Source organism: Myxocyprinus asiaticus, chromosome 8 (genome assembly GCF_019703515.2).
Source record: "Myxocyprinus asiaticus isolate MX2 ecotype Aquarium Trade chromosome 8, UBuf_Myxa_2, whole genome shotgun sequence".
NCBI classification, from domain to species: domain Eukaryota; kingdom Metazoa; phylum Chordata; class Actinopteri; order Cypriniformes; family Catostomidae; genus Myxocyprinus; species Myxocyprinus asiaticus.
The window spans coordinates 1,045,717-1,073,128 of record NC_059351.1 but is presented as its reverse complement, the minus strand read 5'-3'; the positions used below and the strand labels follow the sequence as shown (position 1 = coordinate 1,073,128).

Genomic DNA, 27,412 nt, shown 5'->3' with positions numbered 1-27,412 from the left:
TGTTAGTCTGCATTAAGATAGCTCAACCAGTTCCTGGTTTAAGTGTTCTGAGCAATATTTTGAGTGCATAAACTGCTTCATTTAATAAATAAAACAGATTTTTAAAAATTTAATAAATAGCTTATCTATTTTAACAATAATCTGTATGATTTTAAAGTCCACAGATTCACCCGTAACACATCTCTATTGATGGTTTTCCATGACATTTCATATGGTTCACATGTTTGGTCTTTGTGTTGATATATACACCAGCGATGTCGTAATGCTTTGTAAATGTTGACACAATTCGACAAATTTACAGCCTTGTTTGACATGTCGAACTTTGTCATGCCCTTCAAATTTAAGTCATCAGACCCTCCTTCTTGTTTAATATTAACTCTGTCTGCACCCATTTGTCTAATCTGAAACAAGGTATTTCCAGCTGTTGAGGGATTTAAAAGTTTCTTAGACACATCTGACAAAAAAACACTTCAAGGTATGCTTAGTAGCTATATTTGAAGGATGGCTGTGTTTCAGATATTTTTTGTGGTTTATGTATTGGCTTTTATGTGACCAGAATGACATATAGACAGACAGATAGATAGAAACCCTGGGTATTCATCATATTCCACATGCCCAACTGGCATGCAAATGCTACCTTATCACATTTATTTTAACAGCTGCTCCCTCCACTTTTAGGGAGACCAGACCAAACGAGAATCCTTCATCTCTTCCTAAAAACTCACCTTTTTTTCTGTCTCTTAGCTTGGAAGTGAAGAGAGGTGTGGCTTCAGCTCTCCTGAGGCAGGTAAGGCCGGAAACAGAAGAGGGGGAGGGTTTACCTGAATGGAGTTAGTGTACACAGCAATAGAAGCAGTACTGCACCTGTTCCTCTTCCCAGACTCTCTCCTTCTCTTTCTGTCCCTTTCACTTCTACATCAGAGAGCGAAATAAGAGGGCGCAGAGAGGGGTCAACATGGATCCCAACCAGGCCAGTGGGAATGACAGAGAGAATGAAAAGGGGGAGAGAAAAGAAAAGGATAAAAGAATTAGAAGGGGAAACAGACTTTTCATAAGGTACCTAGAAAGGAGGAAGACAGATACTATTGTGGATGATGACACTTCTAAAGGTGACATCAACATCGGGACCCTGGTGAGAAGGAGCCAATCTGACAAGACAGAATATAATGCTAAACTTAAAGGTAATTATCCACATGCTGGTGACACTATTCCTTTTTCAGCTAATTTGCATAAAGTTGGCTTCTCTTAAAGTGGTTAAACTTCAGATATTTTTGTGCCTTGGTAACCTTACAAAAGCAGTGGTTATGCATGGGGCCAAACATTTTTTTACCTGTTATTCCGTAGAGCAGCAGATTAGCACAGAATTAGTCTTGCAATTACTCATCTCAAATTCCAGTAGATATTTATATGGATTGGAGGAAAAAAGAGGGCATGTGTGTGTACTGGTGCTTAGCACCTGTTGCATTGTTATGTTACAGAGAGAGCAATCTATTCCCTCTGGACTGATGTCACATATGCAAACTGAACCTTAGCCACAGTGCAGAACCTGGCTGTAGAAGAGTCGTAAACAAGCGCATTCACAGTGCCTATGTTGTTTACTGTATCGGGAAGTTACTAATCTACGAATCTTTTAAAGTTTAGTTTGTTTACTCAGCACTGCCCTCTTTTTGCATTGCATGATCATTTCAGGCTCAAAGAGTAAGAAAAAATGAATTTATAACTTATAAGAAACAGGAAGATATTCATGCATTCATTTTCATGTGAATGTCATGTCATGTCTCTATAACTGTGATGACACATGAATGTCATCACAATCATAACTTGAGAGTAATCAGCTGTTCAGAAAAACTAGTTTTACTACCTCTACTGAACAGGGAATGAAGCCTGTCAGGCCAGCTAAGTCATGCGGACATGTCACAGCTATGAAGACAGACTTGTCACACAAGCTTCTATAGTTTTCAGACAATAGTCCATATATAAACAAAATATGTCATTCATACTAATCACAATGTATTGAATGCCACTAAACTTACACACCATTTGTTTTGGCCTAAAAATGTCAGCACTTTTACTTTCCTATTGCATGTAAAGAAGCATCAGCAATCAGACTTTAGAATCATTTGCATATACTGTATATGACCATTTTATCCGAGACATATTAGTTGTTAAATGAACTATTCATTAACGAGTCATGAATATCTGCATATGATTCCGGCAAAGTGGCATGGTCCTTTTACATTTTACATTTTCATTTATTCATTTAGCACACGCTTTTATTCAAAGCGAATACCCCAAAAGCGATTCATCCCAAGGAGGCAATAATATAATATAATATAGGGGCCTGGGTCTCTCAGCGAGTAAAGACGCTGACTATCACACCTGGAGTCACGAGTTCGAATCCAGGGTGTGCTGAGTGACTCCAGCCAGGTTTCCTAAGCAACCAAATTGGCCCGGTTGCTAGGGAGGGTAGAGTCACATTGGGTAACCTCCTCGTGGTCGCTATAATGTGGTTCTTGCGCTCCATAGGGCGCGTGGTGAGTTGTGTGTGGATGCAGCAGAGAATAGCGTGAAGCCTCCACATGCGCTACATCTCCACGGTAATGTGCTCAACAAGCCACATGATAAGATGCGCGGATTGATAGCGAGTCACTACGCCACCACGAGGACTTAGAGCGCATTGGGAATTGGGCATTCCAAATTGGGGAGAAAAGGGGAGATATATATATATATATATATATATATATATATATATATATATATATATATATATATATATATATATATATATATATATATTAATGCAATATAATATAATAATTAAATTATATTCATATATTTGAGACATTCAACCATTCTTATAGTACACTGTAAACCCTAATGTTGTCATTACTGGAAAAATCAAGTTGTCTTAATTAAACATCACTTGAAATGTCAAGTTTTGGGCTCATAACTCAAATATCTAAGTTCCTTGAACTTATTTTTCTTAAAAATCCATAGATTTAAGATTTTGTAAACTGTTGTGTACTAAATTGAGACTATAAAGAATACCCACAATCCCTTGTGCTTGTATTATTAAATTATGTTTTCTTAGTCAAAGGGGGGGCATTTAAATAGTAGTTATTAAGAATTCTTAGATGAATTCGCTCTTTAGTAGAATTATGTTGTTTAGTTGTTTGGTGTGATGTCCCCATTAGGGTGATCTGTGTCCCCTTTGGTCAGGTTGGACCCTGTTAATACTATCTGTTTTAAGCTGTGTTATTGTATGACCTAAATGTCCATTCAATTGAAATGATTCAGTTGAAACAGCAACATTTAAATACCAAATCTTAGTTAAGTGTACTTGCATCTACTTACCTTAACTTAAATAGTTAAGTTCATTCTAAGTTCAGTGAACTTTACACAAGTTTTGGAGAAACTATTAAAGAAAACGAGTTTACTCAGTCAATTAAATAGTCAACTTATTATGGTTTGCAGTGTTTAAAATAGTATGTCATTGCCAGCCAGTAGGATGCGGTCATCATGAGGCAACAACGACAGTATTTGTAATCATATGTAAAGACCTCGCTGAGGAAATGTTGATCCCTGAACATTCTGTGTAACGAAACAATAGTTTGATTAAAAAAAAATAATACTGTGTTATTAAATTAGTAAGAAGCACTTAGAAAGTATTAGAAGTACTAGTAAGATTATATGAAATAAATTTGTATGTAATTTCACATTTCTGACAGTGTCATGTCTGTCCCAGAAGAAAAAATATGTTCAGTGCAAACACACTTGATCACATGAGACATGAGCTCTTACACTTGCAGGACAGGTTTCGTGTGTGTGTGTGTGTGTGTGAGAGAGAGAGAGAGAGAGAGAGAGAGAGAGAGAGAGATTGGATCATATTTGTTTATTTTGTGTTATTAAATTAAACCAAGCAGAGAAAGTATAGTGTGAAAGTCTTGGTCTTTGAATGCATGACAGGCTAATAATTATTGATCCAATGCAAAGGCACTTGATCTAAATCACCATTCAAAGAAAGGCCCGTCACTGATCTCACAGCACATCTCTAAGCTTCAGTTCAGTCGTGTCATGTTTTTCTGCAGAAATGTGATCTGTTCTGTGTGCCACAGGTTTCCATTAGCCAGCCTTCAATGAAAAGTTGCTTGAAAGGCTTTTTTGTTTCTCTTTCATGCTAAAGCAGAAACTGAGTCAGTTGCAGGTTCACCAGAGAATCCTTTATTACTGATTTGAAGATTTTCAGACTGATTTGCTATAATGAATGTTGAAATGATTAGTTAGAGCTTAGAGTCATGAATAAAGTGTCTTGATGTTTCAACTTATGCTACATCAAGACATCTGGTGTGATTCTGTGGGAATGAGATGATGGAAACACACAAACAAACTCTTTGTCTAAGACTTCAACCTCAAATAATATCTGTGCACTGTGCAATAGAAAACATCACAGTTTATTATTATGATACATATTAAACCTTAATTGCAAAATGTAAGACTGGATCTTTTTAGAAGTGCTAAGTAATCTCCTTTTTAGAGCTGCAGCTATGGCTGTGTGAGGGCAGCTTATATAGAAGACGCTGACAGGCTTTTTCAGCATTACATCACTTTGCCAGAGAGTAACACGACACCTGACTCCACCTTTGCCGGTAGCCTTTCTCTCTCTCTTTCTCTCTCTATAAGGAGGAAGTGATACATGGAGGTAATCAGGAAACAAAGAATCATTTCACTTCCCAGAGCACTCAGACTGCTAGCAGGCATACATTTTTTTTTTGTTTTTTTTTTTTTTTTGTCTGTTTGTTTAGTTATTAATTTCCATCTATTCTATTTTGAAGTTATGATTCATCATTAGAACAATGCAGCTGAAAAGATCCTTGTTGTTAACTGCATGTACTGTAACTGTTTAATTGTGCACTTGTCAGTCTAGGAGATTTTTCCAGGTCAGTCCAAGAGCAATTTGCTTATATTTTAAAGACTGTGCCAAATGGGGGCCTGGGTAGCTCAGCAAGTAAAGATGCTGACCTGGGTTCGCAAGTTCGAATCCAGGGTGTGCTGAGTGACTCCAGCCAGTTCGCCTAAGCAACCAATTGGCCCGGTTGCTAGGGAGAGTAGAGTCACATGGGGTAACCTCCTCGTGGTCGCTATAATGTGGTTCTCGCGCTCCATTGGTCGCGTGGTGAGTTGTGTGTGGATGCAGCAGAGAATAGTGTGAAGCCTCCACATGCGCTACATCTCCACGGTAACATGCTCAACAAGCCACGTGATAAGATGCGCGGATTGATAGCGAGTCACTACGCCACCACGAGGACTTAGAGCGCATTGGGAATTGGGCATTCCAAATTGGGGAGAAAAAAATAATTTAAAAAATTGTGCCAAATATCAGACATATTTCATGGGCTGGAATATACAGTATGTGTTTGCATCTTTTTTCGTGAACCTGAATTGTATAATTCATCTCTTCTTTTGTCCTGACCTCAGAGAAAATGTCCCCCCATGATCTCTCATCACCTACCTCTCCAGCCATGGATCCAGATGAGATCCGCCACAGGAGAATGATAAAACGGTCAAAGGTCATTGAGGAGCTGGTTAGGACAGAGGGAGATTATCGGAAGGACTTGGAGCTCTGCATAAGCGAGGTTCTGCTTCCTCTAAGAGCAGCTCAGGCATGTGCACCATCCCACAACCCAACAGCCATCACAAACATATTTCCAAAGAGAAGTTTCCTCTCAAAAATGTACATGAACGTTTAAGTGCAACCTAAAGCTGCCACAGGTCTGCTGGCACACAATATGTTAACATGCTGAAGTGGAGCTCAGCCAGAACAAATCATCTTTAATTTTAAACTTATTTAATTTTCTTATTTTAATAAGGTTTTTCAGTAGCACTTTATAACAAGGTTTTATTTGTTAACATTAGTTAATGCATTGTTTATTATGAACAAACAATGAGCAATATATTTTTTACAGCATTTATTAATCTTTGTTAATGTTAGTTAATTAAACAAAAATATTGTTAGTTCATAGTGCATTAACTAATGTTAGCACATACAACTTTTGATTTTAAAAATGTGTTAGTATATGTTAGTTAATACATGCTGTAAAGGTATTGTTCATTGTTAGATCATGTTAACTAAATGTAATCTTATTTTAAAGTGTTACCATTATTTTCTTTGTGATGTGTTGTGTATTTCCGGTAAGCATCTACTTAGTGACTAAAACCTTTTAACATTTATTTTTAATGCATTATGCAATAAATCCATGATGTATTGATTTATAATGGGGTCTGATGGGTTTGTCAAAGGTGGTGGATGTGGATCGACTGTTCACCAACATTGAGTCTGTGCATGATGTCTCTGCTGAGCTGCTCCACAGGCTACAAGAAGCCATAGCTGACCCTGACCCTGAAACACAACATATAGGTAATTCTCTAAAAGAATGAAGCTATCGATGTTACAAGACCCTTTTAGGAGGGCTTCAGCCCCCCTAAAATTCATCTCATCCCCCCTAAAAATCTATCACATTGCAATCAGCAGATAAGTGTTTTAAACAGTGGCAGCCTCAACGTTGCACTTGTTTGAGGTGCGAGGCGCTTTGGTGGCTTTTCTCACCTGTAAAGACTGACTGTAGCACGAGCCAATAGCATTAGAGTGTGGGCTGTGAAAGAGCACATCATTGGTTTGACCCACTGAATGACAAGTCAATGCGGTTCAGGTAACAGACAAGGTTTTTCCCTTCTTCAAGAGTGAACAACTCTAGAGTAAATAATCTATGTCCTTGTAACAGGTAAGGTTGGGCAAGGAGGAGGAGGCGGGAACTGGCTAAACAGTCAATGTAAAGTTTAATGATAAAACTCAACATAAAACAACAATAAACAAACACAGACACACATGCAAAGCGGCCATGTGCATCTCTCTCTCTCTCTCTCTCTCTCTCAAACTGGCGCCTCCGGCTCATCTTTATCTCCCTCCTGGCTGATTAGCCCGATTCAGGGGCCGGCCTTGTGTCCTTACGACCCGGCCCCACCCTCCTCCTCGTCACAGTATTTTGATAATGATTTGGGTGGAATTTAATGGAAAATATACGAGTTGCACTCCATGGCGAGGCAGATCGTATCTTCATTGCACGGTGGTATGCATACCTTCTGCCAGACGCGTCCTGTGTGCGACTCATTTAATAGTGTCACTGGGGGCTGAGCCCACCCCTAAGATTGAAATCCTAGAATCAACCCTGAATGAAGCTTTTTAATAAAGCTATTTGAAAAAGATATATATATATATTTCTTCAACAAGTAGCTCAGCCAGTAGAGAGAAACATACTGAGAGACATAAGAAGAAATGCAACGTAGCCTCTGGTGGTCAGGTGGCATGAAATGAATTAAATGATCAAAAACAAAACAATTGACATGACAAGTGTAATGCTAATATCCTGCTTTCACACATGAAAATTATACCAATTATATATATATATATATATATTTTTTTTTTAATAGGAGAAGTGTTCATCCAAGCCAAAGCTGTTGTGGAGGAGGTATACAAAATTTACTGCTATCATCACGATGAGGCTAATGCTTTACTCAAGTCTTACGAGGGACAAGAGGACATCCAGCAGCATTTTAGGAGATGTATATCAGTACTCAAGTAATGATGCTTTTATCTCTTGGATATGAAAGTAACATTTAAGCTATTGGCCGTGAAGTTCATATTAGTGATTTCATTGTTTCTCCCCTTACAGGCAAATATATGACCAGGAGTGAGTATGCTTTTTCTGATTCACGTATAATAGCCTACAACACAAAAATGAATGATGTATATAAATATTACTAAATTAAATTTTGGACTATGTACTGGACATGTAGTAACTCTTAAAGTAAAGCTGAGAGAAAGATACTTTAACACAAATACCATTTGATATATACAGACTGTGTACAGTGAACAAAGTGTAGTACAGTAATGTCTGGGGAAAAAAAATACAAAATGTCCTTATGTTTTCTTTACAATTCAATGTTATTTTGCAGAGGGAAGCCTAATTTGCTTGACATGGGCTCTCTGCTCATTAAACCAGTACAACGCGTCATGAAATACCCGCTGCTATTGGCTGAACTGTGGAATGCCACACCCACCGACCACCCTGACAACAGGCCCTTACAGGAAGCTCTGACCACTGTAAAGATCATAAACATCAACATTAATGAGTTTAAGAGGAGGAAAGACATTGGTGAGGATTCTAGTACAGTACTATTAGTAACTTATTAAGATTATTGCTATATTACTCAACTATACTATAAGTTTACATTTCTAGATGTATATGTATTTATGTGTATATGTATTTTCAGAAGTACAGAACCTTAAAAAGCATTACAGCGTAGTGCATTGGTTCTCCAATAGTGCTGGCATAGTTTATCAAATATTTTGAGTTAAACCTTCCCATGTATATAAAATGAAACTCAGTTTCGCTGTTGTAAAGTTCATCTTATTTTCCTTGGGAGGATACAAGTATATGAAACTTATGTCGTTTCAGTGCTGAAGTATAAGAGGAGTGATGATGAAACCTCACTGATGGGCAAACTCAACAAGTTCAGCATTCACTCTATCAGGAAGAAATCTGACCGCCTGACGAGCTATTTCAAGATTCTTACTGGTGTTGAGCCACAGGTACTATCATGAAACAATGCTAAAGAAACCAGTTTCTCAAGCCTCTATGAAATCAGTGTCAAAGTCAGTGTGTTATTGTGGCTTCTGTCTTCTCTGCAGGTGAGAGACGAGGCATTTGACAAGGAGGAAAAACTTTTCCGTAGCCTTGAGAAAGCTGTGAGACAGCTGGTGAAAAACATTAGCTGTTACCTGCTCTACGCTCAGGTATGAAGACAATGTAATGTTTGTTTTAAAAGTTTAACACTGTAATCTCTGGGTATTTTTAGATTTAGATTGGCATATTTGAGACCTGAATTTTTCCAACTGAAACAACGGTAGAGCAAATAAACAATTTCCCAATAGCTCACATCTTGCATGTTGTTTTTCATATTTCTCTTTAAATTATAGGAGATGATATCCATTGCAGTTCAGAATGCACAGGACCTAGAAGCTATTATGAAGGATCCAGACAAAATAGACACAAATGGCTTTCAGCAAAAGAGGAATGGCAATGACCCGTACAAACAATTTGTAAGTAATGTTTGTAAGGAAAAAAATGAGTTAATAAAATAATTTCCTTCTCATTGGTAATTCATGAATGTTCATATCTCGAATGCATATTGTAGAGCTTTCTGTCTGCATCTGTCTGAAAGTCAAGTTATTTTTATTTGTATAGCGCTTTTTAAAATACACACTGTTTCAAAGCAGCTTTACAGGAAAATCATGGATAAACAGAAAATGAAGGACCGGAACTGGATCTAGCCGGTTCTGGTAACTCGGGATATGAATTCCGAAGTTGAGACAGGGAAACAAATAGAATAATATTAGCGTAGATGCCATTCAATTTATTGCAGAGTTATAGAATATGAGAAGTGTTTCCGGTTCAGGCAGACATAACTAAAGCAGCATAACTATGAGTTGATGGATAAATTAGATGTATATCTGGCTAAATAGATGAGTGTTTAGTCTAGACTTAAACTGAGTGAGTGTGTCTGCATCTCGAACAGTGTTAGGGAGACTATTCCATAGTTTAGGAGCCAAATAGGAAAAGGATCTACCTCCTTTTGTGGATTTTGATATTCTAGGTACTATTAACAGGCCAGAATTTTGCGATCGTAATGAATGTGATGGAATATAGCGTGTCAGAAGGTCACTTAAGTACTGTGAAGCTAGACCATTCAAAGCTTTGTATGTAGTTAACAGAATTTTTTAATTAATACGAAATTTAACAGGTAGACTATAAAATGGGGCTAAAATTATCATATTTCTTGGTTGTAGTCAACACTCTGGCAGCTGCATTTTGAACCAATTGAAATTTATTTATTGATCTTGCTGGACATCCTCCCAGTAATGCATTACAATAATCTAGTCTTGAGGTCATGAACACATGAATTCATTTTCGGCATCAGCAACAGAGAGCATGTGTCGTAATTTAGCAATATTTCTCAGGTGGAAGAATGCTGTTCTACAAACATTGGAAATTAGATTTTCAAAGGACAGTTTGGTATCAAATATAACAACTAAGTCCTTCACTGTATAAGATGATGTAACGAACTACGTTATATTTTAGCAGCTTATTTTTAGAGGTATTTGGTCCAATAATTAGTACCTCTGTTTTGTCGGAATTGAGTAGGAGGACATTTCTGGCCATCCAGTCTTTGATTTCATTGATACACTCTGCTAATTTGGAGAATTGTGAAATTTTGTTGGGTTTAGAAGAAATATAAAGTTGGGTATCATCGGCATAACAGTGGAAACTTATTCCACGATTCCTGATAATATCTCCCAGGGGAAGCATATACAAGGAGAAAAGCAGAGGTCCTAAAACTGACCCCTGTGGCACTCCATACTTAACTTTTGTTTGATATGACAATTCCTCGTTTACACAGACAATGTGGTAGTGGTCTGATAAATAGGTCCTAAACCATGCTAATGCAAGTCCGCTAATGCCAAAATAATTCTCCAGCCTATTCAAGAGAATGTCATGATCTATCATGTCGAAGGCAGCACTAAGATCTAAAAGCACTAGAAGAGAAATGCAGCCGCGATCAGATGATAAGAGCAAGTCATTTGTAAATCTGATAAGTGCAGTCTCTGTATTGTGATGGGGTCTAAATCCTGACTGAAATTCTTCATATATTCCATTTCTCTGTTGAAATGGCCATAGTTGGGAGGACACTACCTTTTCTAGTATTTGAATGTGAGGATACACTTCATAGGGTCTTACAAACTTATCATTGATAATTCCATTGCTTGCTTCAAACATCACAGTAAGCATGTTATGTTGATTATGTTTTCTCGCTCTGTGCTGGCATGTCTGATTTACTGTCTTCACAGTTTTTTCACTTTAATTGCTTAATTGAGCAATTTATTTCAAGAAGCACAGCATATAAAAATGCTTTGCAATGTCACTCTTTAATCTAGCCAACGTCACCCGTCTCCCATTCATTCCAATGGGACATAAAGCAAAGCTTGTCTGAGATAGCGGCACTAACCAATGGGGGCAGAGCTTAGCGAAGAGTCAATTACATTACAAAAGCATTTTCATTTTGGTGTCAAACAGTTAAAAGAGACAATTGGGGAAAAAACGAAAGCCCATCTGTGACCGAGGAATACTGTGATGAAAGAACAGAGCACAGTATGAGCTCAGAGTCCTCACCAGAATGCCCAACATTCAAAATGTCTATTAAATGTTTGTATTCACAAGAAAAGGCTATAACAATTTTTTTAATGCTTTTGCTTGTCAGCCTAGTTCTTCTCAAATGTCAGCTTTACCACATCCAGCTTAAACATTTTCATGGCTTCTGTTCTACAGAAAGATCGTATAGAGCATCTGGTTTTGGCTCCTCTATCCACCCTGCTGGGGATGTTTACATCACCACAGAAGCTGATACAGAAGCGCTACGATAAACTGCTGGACTATTGCAGCCAGCTGGATTCCCGATCCTCTAAAGAGGAGCAGGGCCTGGTCCAAAGAGATTACCAGGCCCTTAATGCTCAACTACTTGAAGAGCTGCAATTTTTCAACCAAGCCGTCAGGAAGATCCTCACCAACTGCTTGATCTTTATAGTGAAATTAATAAGAGAGCTGATGGATGGAGCCCGACCACCTGTTCACCAGCTAACGGTGAGTTAAAGCAGGCAAAAAAAAAAAAAAAAGAACTGCAGCAATTTTAAAAATTACAATCCAAAAGCAATCACATGTGACATTTTTTCCAAATCAACTGACAGAGCACTTGATTCAGGTACAATCCCACTAGAAAACCCAGATATAAATATCTTGCTCAAGGGTAAAATTTTGATTCAAGTTACTGCCAAATCTGCAACATTTGTGTCATTTAAAACCATTGGGCTATTGTCTCCTAAACAAAAGCATCTTCATGCATACAATATCATTTCCCAGACAACGTGAAACAGAAAAAAACAGGATATTAGTTAGTTTCACCATTTAGACTTTCTGTAAAACAGTTCCTGAATGTATAGATCACAATACAGCCATAACTATAATGCAAACACAAATAAAGCATAGAGCAGTTGTTATGTTTAATGTCTTGTTATAACCATTGCAATGGTTGTTGCATCTAGGTTCCTTTGTCAAACTTTAGTGAAATGCAAAACTCTATCATGGAGGAGTTGAGTAACCTAGCGTTTGTCAAGGACAATTCCCAAAAACTGATGGAACGCAAAGTGAGTTTTGAGAAACGGGAAAGGAAAATGGTAAGATTTTAAATTATAAATTGTGGCTTACATATAATGCCATTAAGGTCCCAGTGGACAGAATGCATTGAAACCCCCACTAACCCTTGACAAATCTCACAGCCCCCAGAGATCCCCAGACAGACAGAGGAGCACAGAGCCCGGCTGTTGGAAGAGTATGCAGTGGACCAGCTATACCAGCTCAAGCGCAACTGCAATGCCTGTCAGGAACAAGACATCAGCCTACTGGAGGGGGAGCTGGTGGCCCGGTTGGAAGACAGAGACCCGACGGGCAGCAGCAGCCGCTGGCTAGTAGACACTGGAAGTAAGTCTGTTTGAGTCTATGTATGTAGTGTTCAAAAACTATTAACCAGTTTCTCATTAGAGAGTGGTTTTTTTTTTTTTTTTTTTTTTGAGGGAGCATAATTTTTCCAGAAAAATTCAAGTGCTAAAATGAACTTTGTTCAATGACTTCAATGATTTGCTCAAATAATTTTATAGCTTGAACAGTCACTGTTGCTCCCAAGGAGCTCTAAAATTCCCGGAGAGAGCTATCTGTTAGCATCCCTATTCATAGCGCAGGGTTCCCTGGAAGTACGTGATCTGGAGACTTTGCTTGTGGTCGCTCAGTTCTGGGATCGGGTGTGATGTGACCAATCACTTGTCAATGGAAACAGATAGAGGGAAATATAAGTCCATTTCACACTTTTAAGAGCCCTTCAAAAACAGTGTCACTGAAAAAAAATGTATTATAATGTAATGAAATAACTGCGATTTCTTGGGAAAAACTGTATTTTGTCAGAAAACACAGCTACTTTTAAACTGCCGTCAATGGGGAATCGTGCTTTTTGCCATCAGAGGGTGCCATTATCTACCAGCAGGTGCTAACAGGGACCAGCTTAACAGCTAATTCCTGAACCCCTGGGTTGCTGCAAAAATTATTTTGTAGGTCAGTGTTAATGTATCTGTTTTTTTTAAACTTCACGTGTCCTTATGTGATTATTCTGGCTGTGGCGTGCTGTGGAGCAGATCATGCCCAATAGGCCACATTGCCTTTCAAAGTATATTCTTTTGGTCACGAGCGAATTTGAACGCATTCAACGAATGCAGACTACGACTGCTGTGTGATATGAGGAGTGTCCCCTTGTTGAGAAAATCTGGGCCATACACGGACAGTCCGTGCAGACTGTGCTGAAGACGAAATTTGCATTAGGCTTACTGTGCGCGGAGCAATCAGCATGTTGTCAACTCACCCCTGTGTTGTAATAACCCCATTTGACTTTCTTTCTTTTTCTTTTTTCTCCCCTTTTCTCCCCAATCTGGAATGCCCAATTCCCAATGCGCTCTAAGTCCTCGTGTTGACGTAGCGACTCGTCTCAATCCGGGTGGTGGAGGACGAATCTCAGTTGCCTCCGCGTCTGAGACCGTCAATCCGCGCATCTTATCACGTGGCTTGTTGAGCACGTTACCATGGAGACGTAGCGTGTGTGGAGGCTTCACGCTATTCTCCGCAGCATCCACGCACAACTCGCCACGCACCCCACCGAGAGCGAGAACCACATTATAGCGACCACGAGGAGGTTACCCCATGTGACTCTACCCTCCCTAGCAACCGGGCCAATTTGGTTGCTTAGGAGACCTGACTGGAGTCACTCAGCACACCCTGGGATTCGAACTCGTCACTCCAGAGGTGTCAGCATCTTTACTCGCTGAGCTACTCAGGCCCCTTTCTTTTTCTTAACACAATCACAAAAAATGTTGTGCTCAGTGATGTAATACAATGGCAGTTTATGGTGACCACCTTAAAATAACATAGGGGTGAGTAAACAATGACTGAATTTACATTTTGAGGTGAACTAATGCTTTAAGAGCGGTAGAGCGTGCACTCTTTCAAAGCACTATTTTTATACTCTCTCTCGCCCGGCCTATGTGTGTGCGCAAGAGAGATCGCCAGAGTGCTCTGCCGCTCTCAGCTAACAGAAGTACACTCTTAAAAGTACAGCATGTTCCCCAAATCTGCAAATTATTAAATATAACACCATTTTCATCAGACTCACGCTTACTGTGCATTGTGATATTTAACTGAAAATGTTGACTATATTGAGAAAACATCAAATATACCACATATCAAGGAAATTTAAACTAATATGATGGATAGAAATAGACCATGATGGAAATTTTATAACTCAGTCCATCAGATATTTGTCACACATCCTCTTATGAGGCACTTATGAGGCTTTCATAATGTGGTGAAAACAAAACGGGCTATGAGAAAAGGCATAAATCAAGCATCATAACAAAAACTTTATTACTATGACTGGTGGAAATGTTTGATTTTTATCTGAGGTAGCACTCCATAACCTTACAGCAGAGAGTAATTAAATCCCTTAAGGACTCTTTCATCACAAGTCTTTAAACTAGCCTCTCATTAACTCCACAGAGACAGTTGCTTCACAACCGGCCACCGTTCTGTTTGTTACCAAGTATGTCAGGTGACTTAAAGCCTGCATCACCTACTGTAGGCAGTGCATGTCAGTGGGGGGTAAATAATATGATTTGGGACTAGTAAAACAAAATCATTCTTAAAGGTATTTTTCACCTCATATCGTTCCAAACCTGTATGCTGATATTTTTCTGTGGAACAAAAAGGAACACGCCAAAATTAAACATTCAAATAAATTAAATATATTTTAGTTGTATTACTTTAAAAGTATATGTATTATTATTTGTTTACTTTCATCTACTTTAAAGACTGAAATTCTTTTGCTTCTCTTACTGCAGGTAAGTCAAGCTCCTGCTGCTGATAATGACGTCTCTCTTTGTGTGTGTGTGTTTAGGTACGCAGGGCTATGTGTACTCTTCATTTCTGAAAGCTTACAACCCCCAGCGAGAGGTGACTGAGAGGCCAGATGACTTTGACAACCTGAGTCTGTTTGTGTCAGGCAGCAGGAGCAGTAGTACCCGCAGCTTCAGTCCGTACTGCACTTCTGACAGTATGTCCCCTCTGTCTGAACCACAGGACGAGCAGGACCCCTCAGAGGAACAGCACGTAAGACACATTAAGTGTGTATATGTGTGTGTGTTACACTAGCCTTATTTATTTCTATAGGATTTAAAGGTGTCCTGTGTGCAGAGATGGACTAAGACCAAAAATAAATCCAGGACCTATACTAGTCCATCACTAACCCCCTACAGATCACTACTCCCTCATTACAGCATCACATATATTATACATGTTTACCATTACTTTCTTTAGATGGTTTATTTTGCCCCTTGACATGACTCAGCCTACCCCTATCCTTGGGCTGGATCACATTTTTTGATCATTTTCAATTTATACATACAGTATAGTTTGACATATAGTCAATTTTTACATAAAGATTCTATGACCCTATGATAGATGTTTTCTTATCATTTCAGTTTATACGAGACATAATAAAATATAATGAAGTATATTAGTTTTAATTTTGTCCCATTTTTTGTTGCCTATAGAGCAACTTAAGAATGTAAAACTAACTGGCTCTTACTCAGCTCCCCTACATAAAATTGTTCGACCACCTATACTTTGTTAAGTTAACACAAAGTAGCAGATCTGTTACCCCTGTAACAGCAAGGTCAGGGGCATCTAGTTTTTGTCAGTGATTTGAACAGGCTTGATGAAATGAATTGTGGTCCTGGTCCCACATGCACAGATAGAAATATTCATAATTTTGTGTATATATATATATATATATATATATATACAGGTGCATCTCAATAAATTAGAATGTCGTGGAAAAGTTCATTTATTTCAGTAATTCAACTCAAATTGTGAAACTCGTGTATTAAATAAATTCAATGCACACAGACTGAAGTAGTTGAAATCTTTTGTTCTTTTAATTGTGATGATTTTGGCTCACATTTAACAAAAACCCACCAATTCACTATATCAAAAAATTAGAATATGGTGACATGCCAGTCAGCTAATCAACTCAAAACACCTGCAAAGGTTTCCTGAGCCTTCAAAATGGTCTCTCAGTTTGGTTCACTAGGCTACACAATCATGGGGAAGACTGCTGATCTGACAGTTGTCCAGAAAACAATCATTGACACCCTTCACAAGGAGGGTAAGCCATAAACATTCATTGCCAAAGAAGCTGGCTGTTCACAGAGTGCTATATCCAAGGATGTTAACAGAAAGTTGAGTGGAAGGAAAAAGTGTGGAAGAAAAAGATGCACAACCAACCGAGAGAACCGCAGCCTTATGAGAATTGTCAAGCAAAATCGATTCAAGAATTTGGGTGAACTTCACAAGGAATGGACTGAGGCTGGTGTCAAGGCATCAAGAGCCACCACACACAGACGTGTCAAGGAATTTGGCTACAGTTGTCGTATTCCTCTTGTTAAGCCACTCCTGAACCACAGACAACGTCAGAGGCGTCTTACCTGGGCTAAGGAGAAGAAGAACTGGACTGTTGCCCAGTGTTCCAAAGTCCTCTTTTCAGATGAAAGCAAGTTTTGTATTTCATTTGGAAACCAAGGTCCTAGAGTCTGGAGGAAGGGTGGAGATGCTCATAGCCCAAGTTGCTTGAAGTCCAGTGTTAAGTTTCCACAGTCTGTGATGATTTGGGGTGCAATGTCATCTGCTGGTGTTGGTCCATTGTGTTTTTTGAAAACCAAAGTCACTGCACCCGTTTACCAAGAAATTTTGGAGCACTTCATGCTTCCTTCTGCTGAAAGATGCTGATTTCATTTTCCAGCAGGATTTGGCACCTGCCCAAACTGCCAAAAGTACCAAAAGTTGGTTGAATGACCATGGTGTTGGTGTGCTTGACTGGCCAGCAAACTCACCAGACCTGAACCCCATAGAGAATCTATGGGGTATTGTCAAGAGGAAAATGAGAAACAAGAGACCAAAAAATGCAGATGAGCTGAAGGCCACTGTCAAAGAAACCTGGGCTTCCATACCACCTCAGCAGTGCCACAAACTGATCACCTCCATGCCACGCCGAATTGAGGCAGTAATTAAAGCAAAAGGAGCCCCTACCAAGTATTGAGTACATATACAGTAAATGAACATACTTTCCAGAAGGCCAACAATTCACTAAAAATGTTTTTTTTATTGGTCTTATGATGTATTCTAATTTTTTGAGATAGTGAATTGGTGGGTTTTTGTTAAATGTGAGCCAAAATCATCACAATTAAAAGAACCAAAGACTTAAACTACTTCAGTCTGTGTGCATTGAATTTATTTAATACACAAGTTTCACAATTTGAGTTGAATTACTGAAATAAATGAACTTTTCCACGACATTCTAATTTATTGAGATGCACCTGTATATATATTAATCTTGTTGCACTCTAATCTGTCTTTGATAGTATTTTTCTGATATTATTATCTAAAATTATTCAGAAGGCACTGGATTGTTCGTGCGGTTTGGAAATGAACAGGCAAGTGTAGGTTGTGAATGGGACTTTAGAGTAGCGGTTTTCAAACTGGGGTCCGGGTACCCTCAGAGGGGTGCAAAGGAGGCGCTAGGGGATACACAGAAAATTTCAGAGAAATAAAGTGTAAAAAAAATGGGGGGGGGGGGAGTTTAAATATTACGGATTATTACTGTTTTATTCTGCTTTCTAAAGACTGATTAAATGCATTTACATTTTTATAATATGAGAGCCATAATTTTTAACAATAAAAAATAAAAACAAATATAGCCATGCCATCTATATGCCATCCCAGATGTGTATGACTTTCTTTCTTCTGCAGAACACAAATGAAGATTTTTAGAAGAATATTTCAGCTCTGTAGGTCCATACAATGCAAGTGAATGGTGACCAGAACTTTAAAGCTCCAAAAAGCACATAAAGGCAGCATAAAAGTAATCCATAAGACTCCAGTGGTTTAATCCAGGTCTTCAGAAGTGATATGATAGATGTGGGTGAAAAACAGATCAAGTAGGTGTAAGTTCCTGCCCAGTAGGGGGCGATATGCATCTGTTTCTCACCCACATCTATCATATCACTTCTGAAGACATGGATTAAACCACTGGAGTCTTATGGATTACTTTTATGCTGCCTTTATGTGCTTTTTGGAGCTTTAAAGTTCTGGTCACCATTCACTTGCATTGTATGAACCTACAGAGCTGAAATATTCTTCTATAAATCTTCATTTGTGTTCTGCAGAAGAAAGAAAGTCAAACACATCTGGGATGGCATGAGGGAGAGCAAACAAAACCAGGGACTAAAAACGGTTCAAGGAACGAAAACCAAAAATGAACGAAATTTTTTGCAGAACGTAACAGAAAACTGGAACAACCGGTTAATTTTGTTTCGATAATTTTTGATTGAACCCAAAGGCCAAAGGGATTGAAAAAATTAAACGTGCTTTGATCCTGAAGGAAACACATATTTCTTGTGGATGTCGCATTCTGTGAATGAAGACCTTTTTAACAACTATGTATAATTACTACATATACAGGTACGACACTTTCGTGTAGTTGGCACCCCATATAATTAAATCATTACCAAATCTATACCATTCGTTTGTGCTGCGTTTGTGCTGATTTGTGCCGTTGATTAAAAATTAAATGTTTGCCCAAAAATTAATGCTTTAATGATACCAAACACGGCACAAACCAGAAGCGAGCACAAACGATGGAGACAGGTGAGAGTGATTGACATGGGGTTTAGTCTGCGCGATTTCACGGCTTCCAAAAGCTATCTTGTTAAATACAAAGAAAGGAAAACGCTATGTTAACGGCACAAACCGTCACAAATCTAGCGCAAGCGAACGGCACCGGTTTGGAGCGATTTGGATCACATGGGGTGGAAAGTGACGTCACACAGCCAAAAAAATTATGCCTAATATGTCAAACACCGAACCAGCACAAACATTCATTTCTGCGACACAAATCAGCACAAACGAATGGTATAGACTTGGAAATGATTTAATTATATGGGGTTCACGGAGCTAATCTAAATACAAGGAAAACATTATTAGAGGTTTCTTCACTGAATTATTTTTAGATATGATGCATTAAAACAAATTTGATGCTGTCGGGTTTTGACTGAGAAGCAGATCTGTAATTAAAATGACTTAACTGTTAATTACCTGTATGCTTGTTATGATGTCTATGCTGATAAATGCACCACACAGGAAAACAATGTAATTGCTTATTTTGGCTTATTTTGCTGAGGCGAGTGGTTTACCTTGGGCATGTTTTTCCAGACCAGTTTGCTTGTTTCTCTTGCGAGATCTGGCAACACTGCGATTGGCGTTTCAAAAAGAACCTTATTAACCGTTATTTTACTTTGTTCTAACCGGTTGCCATTTGGAAGGGAGGCTACGGAACTTTTGAACTGGAACGAAAAAATACAGTTTTTGCTCAGAACAAACCGAAATGAAAAACATTTCATTTTTAGTCCTTAATCCCTACACCTATCCCTAAACATAATGATACTAGGGAGTCAAAATTCAGCACTACACCGGTAATCCTGGTGCTCCTTAAGACTCTCTTACTGTAATTTGCCTATCACTAATACTAAATCTTTTATTAAATTACTTATGCTAATTGCTTGCTACTACCTGGAGTACTTGAGAGGATTTAATGTCAAGCATTAAAGACAACAGAATTCCAACTGGAATGCAACATGAGTGAAACCAAATATTACTGGAAATAGTGTAGTACAGAGGGAGGGTGGTACTTTATTTTTTACATCAGGATATGGTTTGATCATGAGGGGGTGACACAGTTTAGGCTATATTATTGGTTCATTTTATTTTGAATGGTCACTGTTCTGTGGATGGATACACAGCAACATCCACCGGTCATGTCGTGGATATAATCTTACACAAAGATTACTTTGAGACGAGAGACAAACTGGTTTATCAGCCTCAGACTGTGCTGTCATGTAACATTATAGTGTATCTTATAGTTTTAAACTAAAACAGTTACTAATTATCCTTGTTTTTTTCTTAGTTCTATGCAGTTTATGCATTCCAGGCGCGCTGTGACCAAGAGCTGACACTTCAAGAGTACCAGCACGTTCGTATCCTGCAGTTTTCAGATCTTGGTGGTAATAAAGACTGGTGGTTAGCTGAAGCCAATGGACAAAGAGGCTACGTTCCAGCAAACTATCTGGGAAAAATGTCCTACGCCTAAAATGAATTTGTTTTTCGTTTTTATGTCTGTCTCTTTTAATACTTCAACCTGTATGAGTTATTCACTTAATGAAGGCCAATCCTGCACAAATTACTTTTGCACTACATATTATGCTACCAACAGTGTTTGCTTGATGAATTATAATAATTGTTATTGTGACCTTGTTGTTAATCAGAGAAAATGTATTTTGTGAATGCAGATAGGAATCAAACTATTGTATATAGAAATATTAATATATAAAAGCCTATTAAAATAAATTAAAATATTGAAAATGAGTTTCGTCCATTTGTTTGTGCACAAGTTTGGAAGCATTTCCACATTCCTCCAAGTATTAGCAAACAGCACAAGTTCATATTTCTAAAAAAGACGTTATTTATTAAACGCATCATTAAAACAGAGCAGCTTGTTTTAAGTCATGTGGCACATCTTCAAACCAAACCAGTAACACTCAAATTCAAGTATATGATTTGAAATACAGGATTTGAGTTGCTTTTTAACACAACAGCCTGGTTTCATTTCTTCAGTTTCTTCTGTGCTGCTTTTTTCTTCACCATCTGCAGGCGTTTCATTGCATTGAGCTGAGACTCCTGGGAAGTGGGTATCTTGCCATCAGCTGAGGCTTTTGCCCCATTGTTATTATTGTTGCTACTACTGCTACCACTGTTGCCCCCATTGCCCCCTCCATTGCTTCCTGACCCACCGTTGCCTCCTAGGCTGCTGGCGGGTGTTGCCCCTGGTGATAAAGATCCAGTCACAGTCATTTTCCCCAGGCTGTCTCCACTTGTTGAGCGGCTTAACACCTGCTTGCCATGTGCGAGTTGAGGGGGTGGTTTCGTGGGCACCATGCCGGAGCCGTTGTTTCCATTTCCATTTCCGCCACTGCTGCCTCCTGATGGTTTGGTGGCCAAACTTGGTTTAACACTAGCCAGTGCAGAGAGTCCCACAGGTTTGGAGCCTGAAGGAGGTGGGGTAGATTTACTACCACCTGGCTGACTGGTGCTTAACTTGGTAGTGGAAGGTCCTACATTTGAGGTCTTGGTAAATGCGGCCCATCCTGTAAGGCCACTGCCTGGGGGCAATGACGAGCTAGTGCTGGAGGAGTTTACGGATGCTGCAGACGTCTAGACAGAAATACGAGAACATCATGAGCACATGGGTGTGCTGATCTTATTGATCTGAGCAGTGCTTTTCACGCAGTAGCCTGAAGTCTCTCTACTGTTGAGAATACACTTACCTTCAACTCTGTTCTCTTGAAGGCTTGGAATGAACCTGTCGTTTCAGGTTTGGGTTTAAGCTCAGCCTTCTTTACTAGCGGATCTTTCATCGTAGGTGCTGCTGCTGCTGCTGCTAAAGGAGGAGCTGGTTTCTGTGGAGGTTTCTGGGTCTTCTGGGCCTGAGACATTGAAACATCCACACACAATGAGCGTTGCTACAATCATATCAATTTACTAAAAGGAATAGTCCTTGTTTAATACAAGTTAAGCTCTTTCGAAAGCATTTGTGGCGTAACATTAATTAACACAAAAAAATATTTTGACTAATCCCTCCTTTTCTTTAAAGGACGTTCCAGTGAGGCACTTACAATGGAAGTCAATGGGGCCAATTTTTGGAGGGTTTAAAAGCTTATACTTTCATAAAAGCACTTACATTAATTCTTCTGTTAAAACTCATGTATTATTTGAGCTGTAAAGTTGTTTAAAACAGCGTTTTTACCTTTGTGAGTTTTCAGGTTTACGCCGTTATGTCGTCATGGCAACAAAGTTGTAAAATATAGTCAAGTTTAGTAAGTGATTTTATCACAGTAAAATCATGTTAACACACATATTGTTTATATCTTGTGTCTATACTTTTGAAACAGTGAGTATTTTAATGTTTACAGATTAACCCCATTGACTTCCATTGTAAGTGTCTCACTGGAACACACATTTTTGCTTTTTTTAAAGAAAAGGTGGGATGAGTCGAAACAACTTTTTGGGCAATCAACATCATGTTACAAATGCTGTCAATTGAGCTTCACTTGTATTGAACCAGAATATTCCTTTAAGTTTTACACATCTAATTTATGGTCGTAAATTTCTCACCATTCGCTTCATTTGCCTGGTGCATCGAGCACAGTACCACACCAGTCGCGGGTCGTTGACATCCTTGTCAGTAACCTGAGGTTTGTGACACTCTTGATGATACAGATTATGACATTCTTGACACTCCACTAGTTGATTGCCGGACGTCACAGTCATTTGTCTGAGAAGAAAGAGGGAAACATGGATTCTTGATGGATTCAACGCATTGCAAGAACAGTGACATGAGACAAATACTGTTCAAATAAAGTTTATAAAACATACTAAGGAACAAAAGTGGGCTTTTATCCAAAACGATAAACTTCCCTCTTTCTCCCCAATTTGGAATGCCCAATTCCCAATGCGCTCTAAGTCCTCATGGTGGCGTAGTGATTCGCCTCAATCCGGGTGGCGGAGGACGAATCTCAGTTGCCTCCGCGTCTGAGACCGTCAATCCGCGCATCTTATCACGTGGCTTGTTGAGCACGTTACCACGGAGACATAGCACGTGTGGAGGCTTCACGCTATTCTCCGCGGCATCCACGCACAACTCACCACGTGCCCCACTGAGAGCGAGAACCACATTATAGTGACCACGAGGAGGTTACCCCATGTGACTCTACCCTCCCTAGCAACCGGGCCAATTTGGTTGCTTAGGAGACCTAGTCACTCAGCACGCAATGATTCGAACTTGTGACTCCAGGTGTGGTAGTCAGCGTCTTTACTCACTGAGCTACCCAGACCCCCAAAAAAGATAAACTTCTTAACAGGTTGAATCCCCCTGGAGAAAACCTGGGTTTAAATGCCTTGATCAAGGACACAATGGTCCCAGATAGCACTTGTACATCTCAGAGATGTCTGTTAAAGAGCATTTCATCTGGAAAGCACTGCATTCTAATTAACATCTGCTGAATGTCTTAAAAAGATCAGATTTAAAAACAATCTACATTATAAACAAAGACATCTGCTGAATGTCTTATTGACATCCGAGACATACTTATTGACATACGCCTTATAGACGTATTGCAGACGTAAAAATTCGTCTTCCAGATGTAAACACGCGCATCAAATTGACGTGTGGGAGATGTACGTGCGCTATCTGGGGTACAAGCCCTCAGTTTCAGCTGCTACACATTACCACATCATCACTCACCGACAAACCACACAAGCAAGGCCCATTTCCATGGCAAAGTCATCAGCGTTGGTTTCATCGTTGTCCGTGAAGTCTGGCATGGGAATATCCTTGGTTTGAAAAGCAACTGGAGATGGATGGCTGTCCTGCTTATCAACACGAGGTTTTTTAGGTGGCTCCACTCCATCCCCAGACTCAACCCTAACCTGCAGATCATGTGACACTTTCTTAGTGGTTTAGGTTGAGCTTTTTCAGTTATGTCATGCTTACAATAATAATAAATAATAAATACACTCAACGTAATATGCACCTTTTCCAAGGATCTTTTTTCACCCTCTTTCTTGGTCTTCTCTGAGATATTTGGTTTATTGCTGCTGCTGCTGCTGGATGATGATGATGATGATGATGATGAACTGGAGGTGGACTTGGAGTCTTGTTTGGTCATTTTTGGTAATGACACTTTGTTAATTTCAGGTTCCTAATGAATCACACATGAAAGAGTTACACATTCAAAGCAGTTATGCACATATAAAACATGTCTGACTTGATCACCTTCAGTGATGTCCTGGATAAAGACTCATCCAACAGGGCCTTGAGTTTCTCTGCAGAGTCTTTGCTCTTGGAGTGAAGATACCCCAGTCCTTTCAGAAACATGGGGTCCAGTTCGAAACTTACTGTTCCAGCCATCGATTAGCAGCTACAATTATGATCAAATAAATGTGTTACATACACGAGTAACACCTGCTTTCCGTTTCGCACAATGTCTTCTTTTTCTAAGCTAGTTCAGTAACACAGAGGAAAATCGATCACAATTTCACTCTTAACACTGATAATAACGTATACTGTGAGTTTTTACTGATTGTAATGGTCTGACTACTCGCCGACAGAAATATAATAACCGGAAGTAACCGGGTACTAAAATGGGCGGGTCTTAGCGGCAAGAACGTTGTGCCTTATTGGTCCGCTGCTATACGTCTTCTATTTTATTTATTTATTCGTTGATTTATTTATTTATCATTTTCAATTGCAATAAAAGTTCCCCAGTATTGTTATTATTTAAGTTTAACCCTTGTGCGACCTTCGGCACATTTATTTTATTTTTTATTTATTTTTTTATTTGTTCTTTTTTGTTTTTTTCGATCATTTTGGCTGTGTTAATGCTAACGACATACATTTTGCCAAAGGTGTGTATTTTTGGAGGAATTTTGATATTTCAAACTCAGTTCCTATAATACATCTATAATACACAAAATAGTTACACTCAGGACCTTCAGGACAAAAATGTCCCCATTGAAACCCATTAAAACTGCAATATTTGATCCCAGTGCCATTAAAGCATAAAATCATGAATTCTATGATATCTTGCTTTTATTCCGGAGCCCTGGCTTCAAAATTTAAATTTTTTATATTTTCCACCAGATGGCGCCATTTTCTCATGTTTATCCTATGGAGCAAATACATGCTTTTTTCCTATTTTCTGTTTGCTGTATAATAGAGCACTGCAGGCCAATTGAATAAATGATGCAGCTAAAATTGTGTGTGTGTGTTGGTATGGATGTCAGAGTGTGTTTTGTATGTGTGTATTGAGAAATGTGTGTGTGTGTGTGTGTGTGTGTGTGTGTGTGTGTGTGTGTGTGTGTGTGTGTGTGTGTGTGTGTGTGAAAAAACAACAGCGGAATTATGAAAACAAACTGGCATTTAAAGGGTTAAAATCCTGAAAATGAATTAATATTTGGTAGTTATGATCAGGACTGATGCTGGTTAAAAAAATTAACTCAGTGAAAGTGGAAAATAATATATATAATATTATTATGGCAGTTTTTTGACACGGACATTTTTGTCCTCTAAGGTCCTGAGTGTGAGTTTAGTTTTTTAATCTGACACTGCACAAAAAATAATAATGCATCAAAATCAATGCTGTTAACGCTAATAACGTATACCGTGAGTTTTTACTGATTGTAATGATCTGACTACTAGCCGGTAGAAATATAATAACCGGAAGTATGACAACCAGGGTATTAAAGTGGGCGGGTCTTAGCGGCAAGGACGTCGTGCCTTATTGGTCAGCTGCTATACGTCTTCTTCTGTTTATTGGTAGATCGCACTTAATAGTGCATTACCGCCACCAGCTGACAGCTTGGATCAGAAACTCAAATCTTCTCAAACTCTCCCCCTCCCTGACTATATCAGATCCGAAAGTTCAGCCATCTCCTCTGGCTTTACTCCCAGCACAGTTCAGAGGAGGAAGAAGCACACCAATAAAACACACCTAGCCAAATATACTCCTTTACTCTTGTTACTTCCTTTTCATCTTTAACCTCTTTTTGTCTGGCTACCAATAATGTAAGATCCACTGCTGGTTGTGGAAGAATCCACAAAGGAATTGGTGGCAGTATCACTCTTGGTGCATACTTGTATGTATTTAGACCCATTTCATTTATCATCCCTTCAAAACTATTATACTTATTCATCCCCCTTTCCCAACATGTCTCTAATATCTTCAGCGTTGCATGCGACGAATCCTGACTTTTAAGGTTTGTCCAATACACTGCCATCAGTTGCTGTCTTCTAATATATAGAGACATTTCACCTACTTCTACCTGTAGTGATGAAACTAGTGTTGATGCAAATGCTCCACAGCAAGTTCTTAATGCCTGTGCTTGAATCCTGTCCATAATCTAATACAGATCTTATCATTGTTATATATATATTGTTTTTAAAGCCATTCTGTCTGCTCCCCACCCCTGTCCTGACAAACATCAAAGCCCCAATTACACCTTGATCTAAGGAAAGTCTTTCCAGAACATCTGTTTTCGATGGGCTGATATCCCCCTTCGCGTGTTTGCTGAATCAGACCATTTTATTGGTCAGCTGCTATGCATCTTCTATTTTATTTATTTATTTATCATTTTCAATGGCAATAAAAGTTCCCCAGTATCGTTATTATTTAAGTTTAATGTCCAGACCATTCCATTATATTAGCTTTCCATTGGCCCCTAAAACAAAGGAAACTCATTTTAAAATATTTATGTTTTTTAAGAATTCGATTTAATTTCAACCAAAACATTTGCATTTTTGTCAAGTTGATGTAGAGACAACAGATCATCTTTTCTTTTTCTGTATGCACTTTCTAGGAAGATATGTTTTATTGGCTGGAAACCAAAACCCAATCCCTACCTATAATGCCTTGAGAAAGTATTCACCCCCCTTGGTGTTTTTCCTTACCTGGAATTAAAATGGATTTTTATTTGGATTTTATGCAATGGACCTAACAAAATAGTCCAAATTGTTGAAGTGGAATGAAAATGAAAACAAAAATAAAAAACTGAAACCCAAAAATTCAGAGTGCATATGTATTCACCCCCTATGCTATGAAACCCCTACTAAGATCTGGTCCAACCCATTAACTTCAGAAGTCACATAATTAGTTGATTAAGGTCCACCTGTGTGCAATCAAAGTGTCACATGATCTGTCACATGATGTCAGTATAAATACACCTGTTCTGAGAGTCTCCTGAGTTTGCAACACCACTAAGCAAGAAACATGAAGACTTACAAAAGTTAAAAAAAAGACATTAATACAAATTGTGTTCTTTGTAATGTTTATCATAAAACTTCTTTACATTTATTTTGGCATTGCAATTATCCAGTTTCACTATGGCAACATGTGCAGAAATGGATTATTGAGAATATTCCATATTCAAGAACATTTTCAATATTATGGGAAAATGAACTATTTGGCTTTATTGACTATCCAAAA

At 38.7% G+C, this 27,412-nt stretch overlaps 2 protein-coding genes across 2 annotated transcripts; one reads left to right on the top strand and one right to left on the bottom strand.

Moving 5' to 3' along the window:
- The first annotated feature begins 744 nt into the window (after nucleotides 1–744).
- arhgef38 (Rho guanine nucleotide exchange factor (GEF) 38) lies at nucleotides 745–20,468 on the top strand. The gene is made up of 15 exons (XM_051705027.1): nucleotides 745–787; nucleotides 922–1,181; nucleotides 5,476–5,660; nucleotides 6,298–6,415; nucleotides 7,486–7,633; nucleotides 7,728–7,745; nucleotides 8,011–8,210; nucleotides 8,514–8,647; nucleotides 8,747–8,851; nucleotides 9,035–9,157; nucleotides 11,442–11,753; nucleotides 12,212–12,343; nucleotides 12,446–12,647; nucleotides 15,160–15,371; nucleotides 20,281–20,468. The coding sequence occupies exons 2-15, from the start codon at nucleotides 956–958 to the stop codon at nucleotides 20,461–20,463; spliced, it is 2,298 nt and encodes a 765-aa protein (XP_051560987.1). The 5' UTR covers nucleotides 745–787; nucleotides 922–955; the 3' UTR covers nucleotides 20,464–20,468.
- A 457-nt stretch (nucleotides 20,469–20,925) lies between these two features.
- ints12 (integrator complex subunit 12) lies at nucleotides 20,926–24,559 on the bottom strand. The gene is made up of 6 exons (XM_051705047.1): nucleotides 24,205–24,559; nucleotides 23,963–24,130; nucleotides 23,674–23,858; nucleotides 22,545–22,704; nucleotides 21,698–21,856; nucleotides 20,926–21,584 (listed from the first exon to the last, which is right to left on the bottom strand). The coding sequence occupies exons 1-6, from the start codon at nucleotides 24,337–24,339 to the stop codon at nucleotides 20,976–20,978; spliced, it is 1,416 nt and encodes a 471-aa protein (XP_051561007.1). The 5' UTR covers nucleotides 24,340–24,559; the 3' UTR covers nucleotides 20,926–20,975.
- Between the last annotated feature and the right edge of the window lie 2,853 nt (nucleotides 24,560–27,412).

What these genes read in the sequence shown, in the direction of transcription:
- arhgef38 (XM_051705027.1), top strand. Translation starts at nt 956, where the DNA reads ATGGATCCCAACCAGGCCAGTGGGAATGACAGAGAGAATGAAAAGGGG. An exon ending in CCCTGAAACACAACATATAG is followed by an intron (nt 6,416 to 7,485) that starts GTAATTCTCTAA and finishes TTTTTTTAATAG; the next exon opens with GAGAAGTGTTCATCCAAGCC. An exon ending in ATGACCCGTACAAACAATTT is followed by an intron (nt 9,158 to 11,441) that starts GTAAGTAATGTT and finishes TCTGTTCTACAG; the next exon opens with AAAGATCGTATAGAGCATCT.
- ints12 (XM_051705047.1), bottom strand. Translation starts at nt 24,339, where the DNA reads ATGGCTGGAACAGTAAGTTTCGAACTGGACCCCATGTTTCTGAAAGGA. An exon ending in TATCCAGGACATCACTGAAG is followed by an intron (nt 24,131 to 24,204) that starts GTGATCAAGTCA and finishes GTGATTCATTAG; the next exon opens with GAACCTGAAATTAACAAAGT. An exon ending in CCAGGCAAATGAAGCGAATG is followed by an intron (nt 21,857 to 22,544) that starts GTGAGAAATTTA and finishes TCAATGTCTCAG; the next exon opens with GCCCAGAAGACCCAGAAACC.